General features: G+C 49.9%; 1 protein-coding gene across 1 annotated transcript; it reads right to left on the bottom strand.

Moving 5' to 3' along the window:
* LOC135235939 (PHD finger protein 12-like) lies at nt 1-14633 on the bottom strand. The gene is made up of 12 exons (XM_064302012.1): nt 14224-14633; nt 13193-13313; nt 9860-9992; nt 8877-9041; nt 8610-8768; nt 5668-6334; nt 5177-5260; nt 3873-4043; nt 3451-3549; nt 2537-2619; nt 2120-2258; nt 1-1572 (listed from the first exon to the last, which is right to left on the bottom strand). Exons 1-12 carry the CDS (start codon nt 14492-14494, stop codon nt 1172-1174), a joined length of 2493 nt encoding a protein of 830 aa, XP_064158082.1. The 5' UTR covers nt 14495-14633; the 3' UTR covers nt 1-1171.
* Between the last annotated feature and the right edge of the window lie 2196 nt (nt 14634-16829).

A 16829-nucleotide genomic window follows, 5' to 3' on the forward strand; every position in this document is an offset into this window, starting at 1 on the left:
TTTACGCCGGTTCTTAAAAAATCTTTATGTATTTACACGGTTATAATGGACAGGCAGAAACAGAAGCTGGTTTATATACAGAAGACACAGTTGTTCATAGGAAAGCTAAAACTATAGTCACTATGTACATCTGGAGCAACAGTATCAGACAGACAGGACTCGGGACACGTTTTACGACAATTTTTTTCCAATGCTACATAACGTTACGACTTTAGCCTATGAAGTACTGTACACGTTAAAAACCAACACAATGGTGTATGTACAAGAATCCAGTGTTTCTCCTGCTTAAAGTCAAAATCACCGAATCATTTATATATATATATACACAAATATACATACTCAACTGTATGTATATATGCATGTATACAGACACATGAATATATAGCTACCTGTAGTGCAAAAGTAGCAACAAAAATATGAATATTACAATGTAATGTACATAAAATAAAAATAACCAGGAATACATCGATTTTTATGAAAAAAAGTATGTTTTTATAAAAACTATCTGTACTGGCAGAAAATAGAACATTTTTGATTACTTAATCTTAGTGGAAACTGACAGAATTTTTTCCCATTAATTTAGAATGAGGACAATCAAAGTATCCCTTTTTTAATGCAAATCTAAATAACTTAGGTTATGCATTTAAAAATAATAATGTATAGAAATCCTATGTGCAAGATTTTATGGCCCCGTAAAACTTGAGCCCTCAAAAATACTTCATTTCATGCAAAAAGTATGAAGAGTTAAATAAAAATCTCCCTCTTTTCTTCCCGTCGCCCTGGGAACAGGAAGTGGGGAGGGGGGGCGATGTTATGAAACAGGAAGAGGGGAGGGGGGTGGGGTTATGGAACAAGAAGAGGGGAGGGGGGGTGCGGTTATGGAACAGGAAGAGGGGAGGGGGTGGGGTTATAGAACAGGAAGGGGGGGCAGGGTTATGGAACAGGAAGGGGGGGGGGCAGGGTTACAGAACAGGAAGAGGGAGGGGGGGTTATAGAGCAGGAAGAGGGGGGTGGGGTTATGGAACAGGAAGAATGGGGGGCGAGTTATGGAACAGGAAGCTGGGAGGGTGGGCAGGGTTATGGAACAGGAAGTGGGGAGGGTGGGCGGGGTTATGGAACAGGAAGTGGGGAGGGTGGGCGGGGTTATGGAACAGGAAGTGGGGGGGCGGGGTTATGGAACAGAGCTGGAGCACAGCGCCGGCACTTCGTAGAGTTTGAGAGTCTGCTTGTCGTCGGGCTCCGTCGCCCCCTGGTGGCCGAGGGCGGTCGGCGCGGGGGGGGCGGCCTCCTCTTTGGGCTGCTTGCGGGCGAACTCGGCCACGCTGAAGACGAACTGCAGGCAGCCCAGCTTGACGCAGCTGCCGTGGTGGAGCAGGGCCGTGCCCTCCCAGCCCGCCCCGCTGCCCCCGATCAGGCTGGAGCTGCTGGCCTTGCAGCCGCAGGCGGCCCGCGCCCCGCCCTGGGAGCGGTGGCTCATCACGCCCCCGCCCCCCGCCCCCGGGCCCAGACCCGCCTCCGCGCCGACCTCTTCCTCCTCCCCGTCCTCCTCCCGTTTCCTCCGCTTGCAGCGCCCTGGGGAGAGAAACAGGAGCATGTGTCAGAGACCTTCTGGAAGATTCTGAATGGGGGGTTCAGACTCTAGTCCTGGGGGGGCACTACACAGCAGCCAATGTCAGCCTTGGAATCTGAACTTTAGAAAGTCCTGAAAAAAGCCCAAAAACACAGCACTGTGGTCGGACAGTACAGTATCATAATTTTTATCATATTCTTACCCTGACTGACAAGAAAACATTAAAAATCAACGCAAACATCCAGACTGCATACATATGATAAAAAATAACAATTATGATTTAACCACATACACAGACGCAGCACACCTGTATACATCAGTCCAGAGTCAATAACCTCCCCCTTCAGACACCAGTAACACTGCTGCAGGCTATTGCCAACTTTACATAATCAATTTCACCAACACTCAGGACACGATTCTGGTGACACGACGGTGTGTTTCCGTTAGCAACGTGGCGGTGAAGGTTCTGGAGGCCGTGCGGTGATGTCACCAGCGCGGAGAGGGTTAGGGTTAGGGTTAGCGGTAGCGGCAGCTCCGCGCCGTACTCACGGATGATGCTCTGCACTTTGGACACCACCCCCCCGGCGGGGCCCGGCGAGCTCTTCTCGGAGAAGTCGCAGGAGTACAGGACGTTGTCCACCGTGGTCCCGTGCTCGCTGTAGTTTAGCAGCTCGTAATGTTTCGTGTTCTGCGGGGGGGGGGGGGGGAGACCGGAGTTACAGGACAGAGCCGCCTTGTGGGGTAAAATCAATCGAGGAGGGTAGCGAGCGAAGCACGTGCCTCAATGCGATAATCTACCAAAACTACACCACTAGACCGACTCATTAGTGCACCCGAAAAAAATAAATAAAACAAGACTTCCCATTGTACAGCACAGCAGGAACTCAACAGCATCAGTATAAGAAGCTCAGTCTTGAGCACTGACAGTATGGACCCGAGGGGGAGAGGGTGCACAGCGAAACCCACCTCGTCATAGAAGATGCAGGCGTGCTTCCCCGACACAAAATTGCAATGACCGTAGTTTGTAAGGCACACATCCATATCGGCTCCTGAGAGAGACAAAGAATGGGGCAGGGACGCTGGCATGACATTGTGGGTTTCTGAGCCAATCATCTATTTTGCCTCAAAATCTGAACAACCAACGGAAACACTCAGATTGGAAGCATCATCTGAAAGTCCATTAAAGGGTGTGCCCAAATACAATGCTGTGGTAGATGTTCTATACTGTAATATAGTACAATGCTGTGGTAGTAATGTTCTACACTGTATTATACAACAATACTGTGGTAGTAGCTGTTATACACTATATAACAATCTGTGTGTAGTATATACACTAATATGTACATGCGGGTCGTAGATGTTATACAACATACATATAAGTAACATATGCTTGCTGTGAGAGATGTTATACACAGTAATATATTACAATGCTGTGGTAGATGTTCTATACTGTAATATAATACAATGCTGTGGTAGAAGTTCCATGCTGTAATATAATACAATGCTGTGGTAGATGTTATACACTAATATAGTACAATGCTGTGGTCGTAGATGATATACACTAATATAGTACAATGCTGTGGTAGATGTTCTATACTGTATCAGATGGACCTCCAGTAGCACAATACCGAGGTGAGATCAATGTATGTATTAGCACCTGATTTAATAGATTTCTTGCTGATATTTAGGAGAGGTTATCTAAGTAATTGAGTTTTACTAAGAGCAGATGATGCCAACATCCGACTCTTTGGTTTCAATTTGTTCGTATGGTATATTCTGATGTATAGCTCCCAAATGTGTAATGTAATGTAACCTCTCCATAGGGTTCCACACACACATGTTCACTGAGGGGACCCGTGTTGGTGAAGTGAAGGCCTTACCTGTCCCGATGTAAAGGGTCCTGTAGCACATGTTCACGACTCTGCCCCTTCCTGTCAGCGGGTAGAACACCGCTCTCGCCTGCACCTCCGACTTTTGCACTGTGGGGGGGGGGGTGGGGGTAAGTAACAGCACATCTGGGTCTCCAACGGCCTCAACACGACAGGAAATGGTTACTGTTCTAAGAGATCAGCTTTTTAAATCGCAGCCTAAACCACGACCATTCTGAGCAGGAATTAATTATGCAAAAATGCGAACGTCAAGCTTTCTAAGCTAAACATGACATTAAAACAGTTTTCAGACCCTATTAATCACATTTGTCATTTCTCTTTGGTAAGGACTTCAAGGAGTGAGAACCCTGAATTTGGGGGTGGAAAAAAAACATCAGGAAGAGGAAGAGGCAAAAGAGGAAGGACTGCAGTACCTTCGCTGAGCGGGGGTGACGGTGCCGGGGAGGCGGCGGTAGTGCTGGCGGTTTGGGGCGGAGTCAAGCAGGCGGTCTGGGTGGGACGGGCTTTGGGGGGAAGGAGCTGCTGGATCCTCTGCCAGGCCAGGAGTTTGATTAACCTCTCATCCAGATTAGACAGCTCCAACTCTGCACAGAGACACACTGCCTGGATTAACCTCTCATCCAGATTACACAGCTCCAACTCTGCACAGAGACATGCTACCTGGATTAAACTCACATCCAGATTACACAGCTCCAACTCTGCACAGAGACAAACTACCTGGATTAACCTTTCATCCAGATTACACAGCTCCAACTCTGCACAGAGACATGCTACCTGGATTAAACTCACATCCAGATTACACAGCTCCAACTCTCCACAGAGACATGCTACCTGGATTAAACTCACATCCAGATTACACAGCTCCAACTCTCCACAGAGACAAACTACCTGGATTAAACTCACATCCAGATTACACAGCTCCAACTCTCCACAGAGACATGCTACCTGGATTAAACTCTCATCCAGATTACACAGCTCCAACTCTGCACAGAGACATGCTACCTGGATTAAACTCTCATCCAGATTACACAGCTCCAACTCTCAAGAAACAAACTGCCTGGATTAAACCTCCATCCAGATTACACAGCTCCAACTCTCCACAGAGACATGCTACCTGGATTAAACTCTCATCCAGATTACACAGCTCCAACTCTCCACAGAGACAAACTACCTGGATTAACCTCTCATCCAGATTAGACAGCTCCAACTCTGCGTAGAGACACACTGCCTGAATTAAACTCTCATCCAGATTACACAGCTCCAACTCTGTACGGAGACATGCTACCTGGATTAAACTCTCATCCAGATTACACAGCTCCAACTCTGCAGAGACAAACTACCTGGATTAAACTCTCATCCAGATTACACAGCTCCAACTCTGCACAGAGACAAACTATCCAGTGATTTTGAGGGTCAGATTCTCAACTAATGGGTGTGTAAATAGCACACAGATTTCAAGCGTTTTTTTTTCATTACAGTAAATTAAATTGAATTAACGCACTGTAAAATGCCCGTCGTGATTTGTCAGCAAGTTAACCGAATACATTTTCTGAATGGAATGACGGTAAACGCCATTGACCTCAACTCTGTGTGGCATAATGTAAACTTCCCTTCTGATCGCTGCCGTTTGGCTCACTGGCAGGAACCGCTCTTAGAGACAGAGCGGCCCACGAATCGGAGGCGTTCGCCCTCGGTAGCCGCGGCAACCCCCGCTTACCTCCGTCTCCCTCCGCGACGCCCTTCACGCCGCTGAACAGGCCTCCCGTGGCGGGGGACACGGCGTGCGGACTGGCCTTGCCGTCTGCGGGGACAGAAACGCGAGCGTGAGCGCGAGACCCACGCCCCTGAAGCCCCTCCCCCCACACCGTAACCAGATCATCACAGACAGCAGGCCTTACAGCCTCCTGTGGACAAACCCATCGCTTTCACAACCGTGAATTTTTCCACGCTGAAGAAGCCATTTTCAAAGAGGCGCAGGACTGAGCCACACTTATATTAATTCTACACTCCACCTTGAAGTCTATTCTAGATCCTGCAACAAAGACACAACATACTAGGCCAACAATGCATTAACAGCTGAAGCACTGCAGAGGTGACGAGCCAATTAACTGGTCAATTAAGGAGCAGTCCAGATGACAGCTATGGAAGGGCCTGGGGGGCTCAGAGGACAGAGAGGCTTCTGGGAGCTGTGCGGAGGGCGTGTCCTACCTGACGGGGGCGTGGGGGAGGCCAGCCTGGCCGCGGCGGCGTCCTGGGGCGCTCGGGGTGGGGTGAGGGCCCGGGTGGCGGCGGGGGGGGAGGAGACGCTGCGGCTGGTCAGCGCGGCCGCCTGGCCCCCCGCCGAGCCCTGGGGGGGCGGCCCCGGGTCCGAGACGACGGCGCACGCGTTCTGGGCGGGGGCCGGGGAGGGGGAGGCGGGGCCCTTCTGTCCGCAGGCGGAGCTGTTCTCCGTCTTGATCGCGGCTCCGCCCACGTGATTGACGGGCGGCCCGGGGACGGAGCCGGGCGAGCAGGGCCGGGCGGGGCCCGAGGGGGCGGTCGCTCGGTGCTGGGCCGCGGGGGAGGGTTTGGCGGATTCGGGGGAGGGGCCGCGGGGGAGGGGCCCGTTGGCCCTGGCCGTCTCCTCCGTGGGCCCGTTGGCGGTTCGGCAGCCCTGGCAGTGCCTGCCTGCGCAGGAGCCGCACCCCGCCCGCTCCTCGGGCGCCCCCTGGGGGTCGGTGTGGGTACTGCACACCGCGGGGGGGGCGGCGGGGGCCACGCACGGCTTCACGTCGGCCTTTTCGGGCGGCTCGGACTCCCAGTGTGAGGCCACGCCCCTCCGGCAGGACAGATGCCTCATGATGCTGCACTGCAGCGTGATGACATCACGGAGCCACTGCGGTGGGGAAGAACACCGACATCACATCACTCAACACGCTAATCACACGCCTGCACACAGCTACACATAACGCACTGACCCATCACTCAACAGGCTAATCACACGCCTGCACACAGCCAAACACAACACACTGACCCATCACTCAACACACAAATCACACGCCTGCACACAGCCAAACACAACGCACTGACCCATCACTCAACACGCTAATCACACGCCTGCACACAGCTACACATAACGCACTGACCCATCACTCAACACACTAATCACACGCCTGCACACAGCTACACATAACGCACTGACCCATCACTCAACACACTAATCACACACCTGCACACAGCTACACATAACGCACTGACCCATCACTCAACACACTAATCACACACCTGCACACAGCCAAACACAACGCACTGACCCATCACTCAACACACAAATCACACGCCTGCACACAGCTACACACAACGCACTGACCCATCACTCAACACACAAATCACACGCCTGCACACAGCTACACATAACGCACTGACCCATCACTCAACACACTAATCACACACCTTTACACAGTCAAACACAATGCACTGACCCATCACTCAACAAGCTAATCACACGCCTGCACACAGCCAAACACAACGCACTGACCCATCACTCAACAAGCTAATCACACACCTGCACACAGCCAAACACAACGCACTGACCCATCACTCAACACGCTAATCACACACCTGCACACAGCTACACATAACGCACTGACCCATCACTCAACAAGCTAATCACACGCCTGCACACAGCCAAACACAACGCACTGACCCATCACTCAACACACAAATCACACGCCTGCACACAGCTACACACAACGCACTGACCCATCACTCAACACACTAATCACACACCTTTACACAGCCAAACACAACGCACTGACCCATCACTCAACAAGCTAATCACACACCTGCACACAGCCAAACACAACGCACTGATCCATCACTCAACACACAAATCACACGCCTTAACACAGCCAAACACAACGCACCGACCCATCACTCAACACACTAATCACACGCCTGCACACAGCCAAACACAGTGCACTGACCCATCACTCAACACACAAATCACACACCTGCACACAGCCAAACACAACGCACTGACCCATCACTCAACACACAAATCACACGCCTGCACACAGCCAAACACAGTGCACTGACCCATCACTCAACACGCTAATCACACGCCTTAACACAGCCAAACACAACGCACTGACCCATCACTCAACAGGCTAATCACACGCCTGCACACAGCCAAACACAACGCACTGACCCATCACTCAACATGCTAATCACACTAATCAAACACAATGCAGAAACCGGTGTGTGCAGGTGGACTCTGTTTAGTGTACAGGTGTACTGTGCACTACAGGATATATTAAGTGTGCAGGTACAGAATTTTGAGTGTGTAGTGTATAGGTGTACAAGATGTGTGCATTGTCTCAGTATAAAGTGCGTACAGTGTAGTGCGTGTAAAGTATTTACAGGTGTAAAGCGTGTAAATATGTAAAGTACATACAGGTGTAACGCATGTAGATCTGTAAAATACGTACAGCTGTAAAGCGTGTAAAGTACGTACAAAAACATATAAAGGTGTAAAGCGTGTAAATGTGTAAAGTACATACAGGTGTAACGCACGTAAATCTTTAAAATACGTACAGCTGTAAAGTGTGTAAAGGTGTTAAGTGTGTAAAGATGTAAAGTACGTACAGGTGTAAAGTGTGTAAAGAAATCAAATTAATGACAAATTGATGACAGAAATCAGTCAGTAGACGGAACTCTGCCACCCCTGAGATTACACAGCTCCAACTCTGCACAGAGACAAACTATCCAGTGATTTTGAGGGTCAGATTCTCAACTAATGGGTGTGTAAATGGCACACAGGTTTCAAGAAACAGCTCCTAGGAACAGAGTGGCCCACGAATCGCATGTAAATGTGTAAACTACGTACAAGTGTAAAATGTGTAAAGGTGTTAAGCGTGTAAAGATGTAAACTATGTACAGGTGTAAAGTGTGTAAAGTACGTACAGGTGTAAAGTGTGTAAAGCATGTAAATGTGTAAAGTACGTACAGGTGTAAAATGTGTAAAGTACGTACAGGTGTAAACTACGTAAAGCATGTAAATGTGTAAAGTACGTACAGGTGTAAAATGTGTAAAGTACGTACATGTGTAAACTATATAAAGCATGTAAACATGTACTGTAGCAGCGTTCTGTACGGAGTCGTGCTGTTACCTCCTGCTGCTCCGTCTCGCTGGCTGCGTGGGGGGTATCCGTGGGGGGGGTTTGGGGGGTCTCCGGAACGCCCGTGCAGATCAGTTCCCCGTCACGGATCCCTGCGGGGGCCAGCATTTGGGGGGGGCACTTGTACTGGGCCTTGATAGCCTCGGGGACCTGGGCACACAAGACACGTTCGCTGGAGTTAGGAAACTCCCACTGCGGGCCGAGACACCGCACGGGGAACACGGAGCACTGCCCCCTGCAGGAGCGGAGGCGCACTACCTTCAGCGTCCTCTTCCTGTGCGGGTGGGCGCCGCGGCGGTTGGGCGGGTTCTGCCGGTGGACCCGCCGCAGGAAGTCCACCTTCACGGCATGCTGGGAGATGCGGTCCTGGAAGTGGTCGAACAGCTGGCAGCGGTTGCTCAAGGTCATGTTCTTCTGACTCAGCTGAAAGGGGCGGGACAGCAGAACCTCATCACAACTCGATTACATCATTTTTCTTTTTTTATCATTTGGATACGGGAGTACGGTGATTCAGTCAGTGTGGGCTGAATGGCTTCTTATCATCTGTCATACTCTGTTGCTCCAATCATGTTCAGACTCCTCACCCTAAAAAAGTGGTTCTTCACCCTGTTCCTGGAGCTCTGCAGTCCTGTACCATTTTCAATCCAACCCTCGTTGATTCAACCCCACACCCGGTTCTAGTAAGCTCAACGAGATCTCTAGGTGTTGCGTAAGCCGTGTTTGTTGGGGTTGGAGTGAAAACCTACAGGACGGTAGATTTCCAGCTCGACTGGTCTGTATGCCGCAGAGAAGATGTGGACCTTATAGCACAGAATATGTGGAGACAGCGACGACCAATAGAAACTTATCGGGGGCACATTAGAACCAGGAAGTACAATTTTTTCGCTCAACAGACATGCTCAGTTGTGTCCTTGGTCACCTCCTAAAACACGTGTACTAAGAGAACAGCACAGACACTGGCTAAAATAAATAATAAATAAATTCATTCTTCTTTGTTTGTGCGGTAGGGAAAAAGTTTTTACCTCAGAAAAAAAGTGATTTTTCTGTAAGTGGAAGTATTTTATTTTTGCTGTCAAAAATGAATGGAGCCCAGTGGGGAAACTTATAGATACCAGCAGGGGGCGACATTACATCCGGTGCTGAGGTTGAGAACCGAAATCTGGCCCCGTGGCGCGGACGTGCCGATTCGCATCACTCCGACGGGGGGGCGGGGACAAGCAGAGGAGATGGGCGGGGCTTACCACAACATGCTCCATGTGGTTGGGGCACATCCACTTGCCTGTCGGCATGGCAGTGAGAGGCGGGTCCAGGCAGTCCATGTGGAAGAGCAGGGGGCAATAGTCGCACTGAATCAGGGGGGCCACTCTGCAGCTCCTGGGAGGGGAGAGGGGGGTGTTGAATTTAATCACTTTTAAGATGTCAAACTTTCATAAGCCCATTAAGCCAGAAGACCCAACTGTGCTGGTCACCCTTTCGCTGGCTTTGCATTCCTGTCCTTTTTCAATGAGGGACAGAGGGCAGCAAAATGGCTCAGAACCTGGGTTTGTGATTTAACCCTTCAAAGAGTAGGCTTTTTGGAATGTTTATTTTCAACATTCTACATCGGTGTTCTAGAACTCCGCCGCTTTCAGTCACCAGTAGCGATTGTGACGTCAGCATTAGAATGTTCAGTCAAGAACATTCTAAATCACAACATCTGTGACCTCACACCTTACAGGGTTAAGGTTTGCTGGTTTGATTCCCAGGTGGGGCACTGCCATCGAATCCGTAAGCAAGGACATTGACGCGAAACGTGTCACTTCACGGCCAGCTATATAAATATCGCGTTCAAAAAATAGCAGGTAAAAAAACTCAACTCGTTCACAAAACCCCAGAACAGTTCCTTTAAAATCGAGAAAGACAGAATAAAAGAGTAAAAACCACACGCGTATGCAAGCATGTAACGGGGCCCTCACTCAACCCTCTCCTGAGGGGGTCTCCAATTACATCGGTTCACATTTATATTATATTTTGTTCCACTGCAAACCAAACAAAATACATGCATTGATGATTAAAGATCTTTTCATTTCAACACAGTTCAGGGCGAATGGTGCATTGTTTTAATAAAACGCAAGGGTACCAATAATTTCGGCCACGTCTGTAATTATGGCTAACGTTTCGAATGCGCGTACAAGAGTCGGTCTGGAGCACCTTAAAAAACCCCAAACTCCCGAAGAAAGCAAAATAAACATAAAACTAGAAGAGCGCACTCAGTAGCGTGCAGATCTCTGTTATAATGTGGCTACGTTTAAATGTTAAACAGATACCGCTATTTTGCAGAGGGAGGACGAGGTCTGGTCCAAGCTTCATGAAGTTCTTGGGTAGTTTTCAGGAGCGAAGATTTAAAATCAAGCAGAGGAAAAAAAAACAAAAAGGAATAATGGCTGAACTGCATTTTCTTTTTTTTTTTAAATTAATATATTTTTTTAAAGATATTTTTATGAGCTTCTCAGCTGTATTGGACAGGACAGTGTAGAGAGACAGGAAGAACGGGGAAGAGGGGGGAGAGACATGCGAAAATGCCGAGCGGTCGGGATTCGAACCGCCGACGTCGCGGCTCGCAGTGAGCGTGTGGTCAGCGCTCTACGGGCTGCGCCACGAGACACCCCTGAACTGCATTTCCCAAGCTGAACGAATGGGGACCCGGCTTGGTGAGGAGCATTGTGGGAAATTCCTCACATACATATCTGCATTGGTCGCGTTTGGCTAGAGGGCTACCTGCCACACGTGAATCACACACACAGGGAGGGGGAGGGGAAAAGGGTGGGGTTTACCTGCCACATAAACGATCTAACAAACACACACACACACACACACACACACACACACACACAGGGAGACAGAGGGGAAAAGGGTGGGAGTTACCTGCCACATAAACGATCTAACAAACACACACACACACACACACAGGGAGGGGGAGGGGACAAGGGTGGGAGTTACCTGCCACACAAACGATCTAACAAACACACACACACACACACACACAGGGAGACAGAGGGGAAAAGGGTGGGGTTTACCTGCCACATAAACGATCTAACAAACACACACACACACACACACACACACACACAGGGAGACAGAGGGGAAAAGGGTGGGGTTTACCTGCCACATAAACGATCTAACAAACACACACACACACACACACACACAGGGAGACAGAGGGGAAAAGGGTGGGAGTTTACCTGCCACATAAACGATCTAACACACACACACACACACACACACACAGGGAGGGGGAGGGGAAAAGAGTGGGAGTTTACCTGCCACATAAACGAACTAACAAACACACACACACACACACACACACACACACACACACACAGGGAGACAGAGGGGAAAAGGGTGGGAGTTTACCTGCCACATAAACGATCTAACAAACACACACACACACACACACACACACACACACACACACACACACACACACACACACACACACACACACACACACACACACACACACACACACACACACACACACACACACACAGGGAGAGGGAGGGGAAAGGGTGGGAGTTACCTGCCACACAAACGATCTAACACACACACACACACACACACACACACACACACAGGGAGAGGGAGGAGAAAAGGGTGAGGTTTACCTGCTACAAACACACACACACACACGGAGAGGGAGGAGGAAAGGGTGGGAGTTACCTGCCACACAAACGATCTAACAAACACACACACACACACACACACACACACACACAGGGAGACAGAGGGGAAAAGGGTGGGAGTTACCTGCCACATAAACACTAACAAACACACACACACAGGGAGGGGGAGGGAAAAGGGTGGGAGTTTACCTGCCACATAACGATCTAACAAACACACACAAACACACACACACACACACACAGGGAGACAGAGGGGAAAAGGGTGGGAGTTTACCTGCCACATAAACGATCTAACAAACACACACAGGGAGGGGGAGGGGAAAAGGGTGGGAGTTTACCTGCCACATAAACGATCTAACAAACACACACACACACACACACAGGGAGGGGGAGGGAAAAGGGTGGGAGTTACCTGCCACATAAACGATCTAACAAACACACACACACACACAGGGAGACAGAGGGGAAAAGGGTGGGAGTTACCTGCCACATAAACGATCTAACAAACACACACACACACACACACAGGGAGGGGGAGGGGAAAAGGGTGGGAGTTTACCTGCCACATAAACGATCTAACAAACACACACAAACACACACACACACACACACAGGGAGACAGAGGGGAAAAGGGTGGGAGTTTACCTGCCACATAAACGATCTAACAAACACACACACACACACAGGGAGGGGGAGGGGAAAAGGGTGGGAGTTTACCTGCCACATAAACGATCTAACAAACACACACACACACACACACAGGGAGACAGAGGGGAAAAGGGTGGGAGTTACCTGCCACATAAACACACAGGGAGAGAGGGTACAAGGGTGGGGTTTACCTGCCATACACACAGGCTCATAAACAAACGCACGCACATACAGCGAGGGGGAGGGGAAAGGGGCGGAGTTTACCTGCCACAGGTGAAGCACACTTTCACTGGTAAGGGGACCAGCCCGTTATGATCCAGCTCATGCTGCGGCCTCTTCACGTTCTTCCCCGTCATCTCCTCCCTCCTCTTACGCTTACTGCTGCCTGAGGATACGCACACACACACACACGCACACACACACACACACACACACACACGCGCGCACATATACACACACACATATGCGCGCACACACACACACACACACACACACACACACACACACACACACACACACAAACAGACAGACACGCACACACAGAGGTGAGCTGTGATAGAGCATTATAGTGAGGTGTGATGGGGTAAAATGACGAGCTGTGATTGGGTAAAAAGACCAGCTGTAATAGGGTAAAAAGGTGAGCTGTGATTGGGTAAAGTGGTGAGCTGTGATTGGGTAAAGTGGTGAGCTGTGATTGGGTAAAAAGGTGAGCCGTGATTGGGTAAAGTGGTGAGCTGTGATTGGGTAAAATGACGAGCTGTGATTGGGTAAAAAGACGAGCTGTAATAGGGTAAAAAGGCAAGCTGTGATAGGATAAAAAAACAAGTTGTGATTGGGTAAAAAGGCGAGCTGTGATTGGGTAAAGTGGTGAGCCGTGATTGGGTAAAAAGACGAGCTGTGACTGGGTAAAGTGGTGAGCCGTGATTGGGTAAGGAGGCGAGCTGTGATTGGGTAAAAAGGTGAGCTGTGATTAGGTAAAGTGGTGAGCTGTGATTGGGTAAAGTGGTGAGCTGTGATTGGGTAAGGAGGCGAGCTGTGACTGGGTAAAGAGGTGAGCTGTGATTGGGTAAAAAGGTGAGCTGTGACTGGGTAAAGTGGTGAGCTGTACTGGGTAAGGAGGCGAGCTGTGATTGGGTAAAGTGGTGAGCTGTGATTGGGTAAAAAGGTGAGCCGTGATTGGGTAAAGTGGTGAGCTGTGATCGGGTAAAGTGGTGAGCTGTTTTGGGTAAGGAGGCGAGCTGCGATTGGTTAAAAAGGCCTGTGACTGGGTAAAGAGGCGAGCTGCGATTGGCTACCTGGCAGCGCGGTGGTGCAGGTGAGCTCGTTGGGCAGCTGGAACTGGGTGGGGTTCCTCTCCATGGCGGCGGCGATGAGCAGCTGGAAGGGCCTCTTGAGGCGCGGGGGGGCGCTCTCGGGCTCCGAGCCGGGCGCCTCGTCCTCGTCCAGCAGGTCCTCGTCCTCGTTGGGCTCCGACGGCGTGGGCGTGTCCGTGGAGGCGCTGGAGGTGGGCGTGCCGGGCCGGCTGCTGGTCCGCCTCTCCAGGAGGCGCACCTGCGCCACCGCCATCCGGAGCCCCGCCCCGCCGGGGACGCCGTCCAGTCGCACCGCGCCCGGGTCCGCCTCCCCCGCCGGCGAGCCCGACCGCTTGGACGCCGCCGCCCGGTCCAGAGCCCCGTTCACCTGCTCCACCCTCTGCTCCCTCTTCTGAGAGAGAGGGGGGGGAGGGGAGGGGGAGAGGAGGGGGAGAGAGGGAGAGGGGAGGGGAGGGGGAGAGGAGGGGGAGGGAGAGAGGGAGAGAGAGGGAGGGGAGAGGGGGGAGAGAGGGGGAGAGAGGGAGGGGGGAGGAGGGAGGGGAGAGGGGGGGGAGAGAGAGGGAGAGGGGGAGAGGGGGGGGAGGAGAGAGGGAGAGAAATAAGAGGCAGACAGACATTAAATAAGAGAGCTTTCAAACGAAGAAGTAAAATGTAAAAAGAGCGATGGAGAGAGCACCGGGGATGCGGGGAAGCAGGGAGACTGAGAGGGGACGAGATAGAGGCAGACAGACTCATAATAACAGAAAATCGTTCACACAGCCAACATTCAAATGAAAAGTCAACAGGTGAGGACAGCAGGTCACAGTCAGAGTGACACGCAGGGTCAACATCAGTCGCAGGGGGTCACAGGTCTCCACTCAGCAGGTCGGATGCAGCGGGGAAGCAGGTCAGAGTGCACACAGGGTCAACAGGTCAGAGTTCAAACAGAGTCAACAGGTCAGAGTGCGCGTGGGGTCAACAGGTCAGAGTGCATGTGGGGTCAACAGGTCAGAGTGCGCGCGGGGTCAACAGGTCAGAGTTCAGACGGGGTCAACAGGTCAGAGTGCACACAGGGTCAACAGGTCAGAGTGCACACGGGGTCAACAGGTCAGAGTGCACGCGAGGTCAACAGGTCAGAGTCCACATGGGGTCAACAGGTCAGAGTGCGTGTGGGGTCAGCAGGTCAGAGTGCGTGTGGGGTCAGCAGGTCAGAGTGCCCAGCTCTTGCTCTCCCACCGCCTGTGTTCTCGACCCCATCCCCTCATCTCTCCTCCAGGCAATCACACCAGACACAACACACTTGTTCCTGGTTATGGTTATAATAATCTGTAATCTGGGATGCTGACCTAAGCTTTCTGCCACATATAAGAAATGTAACAAGGGTAGCCTTCTTCCATTTGCGAAACATTACTGAAGTAAGGCCTTTCCTCACGCACGCTGATGCTGAACGGTTAATACATGCCTTTGCTGCAAGTAGATTAGACTTCTGTAATGCTCTCTTCTCTGGTCTTCCGAAAAAATATACAGAGCAGCTACAACTTGTGCAAAACACAGCCGCAAGAATCTTGCCACGAACCAAAAAGAGAGCTCACATCACACCTGTGCTTGCATCTCTGTATCGGCTGCCCGTGAAATATAGAATTTGATTTTTAAAATTCTTTTACTTGTTTTGAAAGCTCTGACTGGTTTAGCACCACACCTTACATATCTGACCTGCTGAATAGATATCAGCCCAAATGTGCCCTCAGATCTTCTGGTGACAACTTGTTATGCATTCTGAAAGTAAGCTATTTTATTTCTATGGCCCCATGCTATGAAATAGCTTGCCTAGACAAATCAGAGAGGCACCAAATGTAGCACTTTTTAAAAGCGCTCTGAAAACATACTTTTTTAGTATGGCTTTTACTTGATTATATCCTATATTGGTATTTACTTGTCTTTTGGATTGGATTGGATTTTTGTCTTTATTGTCTGCTTCTACCTGTTTTATAAATATACATCTATATTGGCTTGTATTTCATTGTGTTTTATTGCCTTTTGTGTCATCCTATTTTATTATGTTACTTTTTATTCTATCCCATTTTGTTTTGTCCCATTTTATTATTTTACATTTTACTCCATCCCATTTTATTCGTTTGTATTGTGTCTATTTCGTGTTACATTGTTTTATTCTATATTTTCCTGTTTTAACTGTTTATTATTATTGTTTCCTTGGTGTGAAGCACTTTGGGCTGCTACTGCTGTATGAAAGCTGCTATATAAATAAAGTTTATTATTTTTATTATTATTATTATAAGTTTATTATTGTAAATGCCTAATGGGAGATTAGACTTTCTACATGTTTTAGCAAAGGCGACTGAAGCCCTGCACGTGTCTGATGCACAGGTGATCCGAGCGCATCCTTCCACACTGAAGGCCACGCAGGCCGCCATTCCGGAGCAATCCCAGCTGCAGTCACCTATGCAAAGCCCTGCAACCGTTAGCTAGCCAGAAACGCAAACATTTTCAACAAGCCAGTGAGGGCAAAAGTAGGCTTCACCTCGCAACAATTTAATGAACCAGGAAGCGTCTTAAGAGACAATAATCTCTAAAAACCATTTACAACCGTA

This window comes from Anguilla rostrata, chromosome 12, assembly GCF_018555375.3.
Source record: "Anguilla rostrata isolate EN2019 chromosome 12, ASM1855537v3, whole genome shotgun sequence".
In the NCBI taxonomy this organism is placed as follows: Eukaryota; Metazoa; Chordata; class Actinopteri; order Anguilliformes; family Anguillidae; genus Anguilla; species Anguilla rostrata.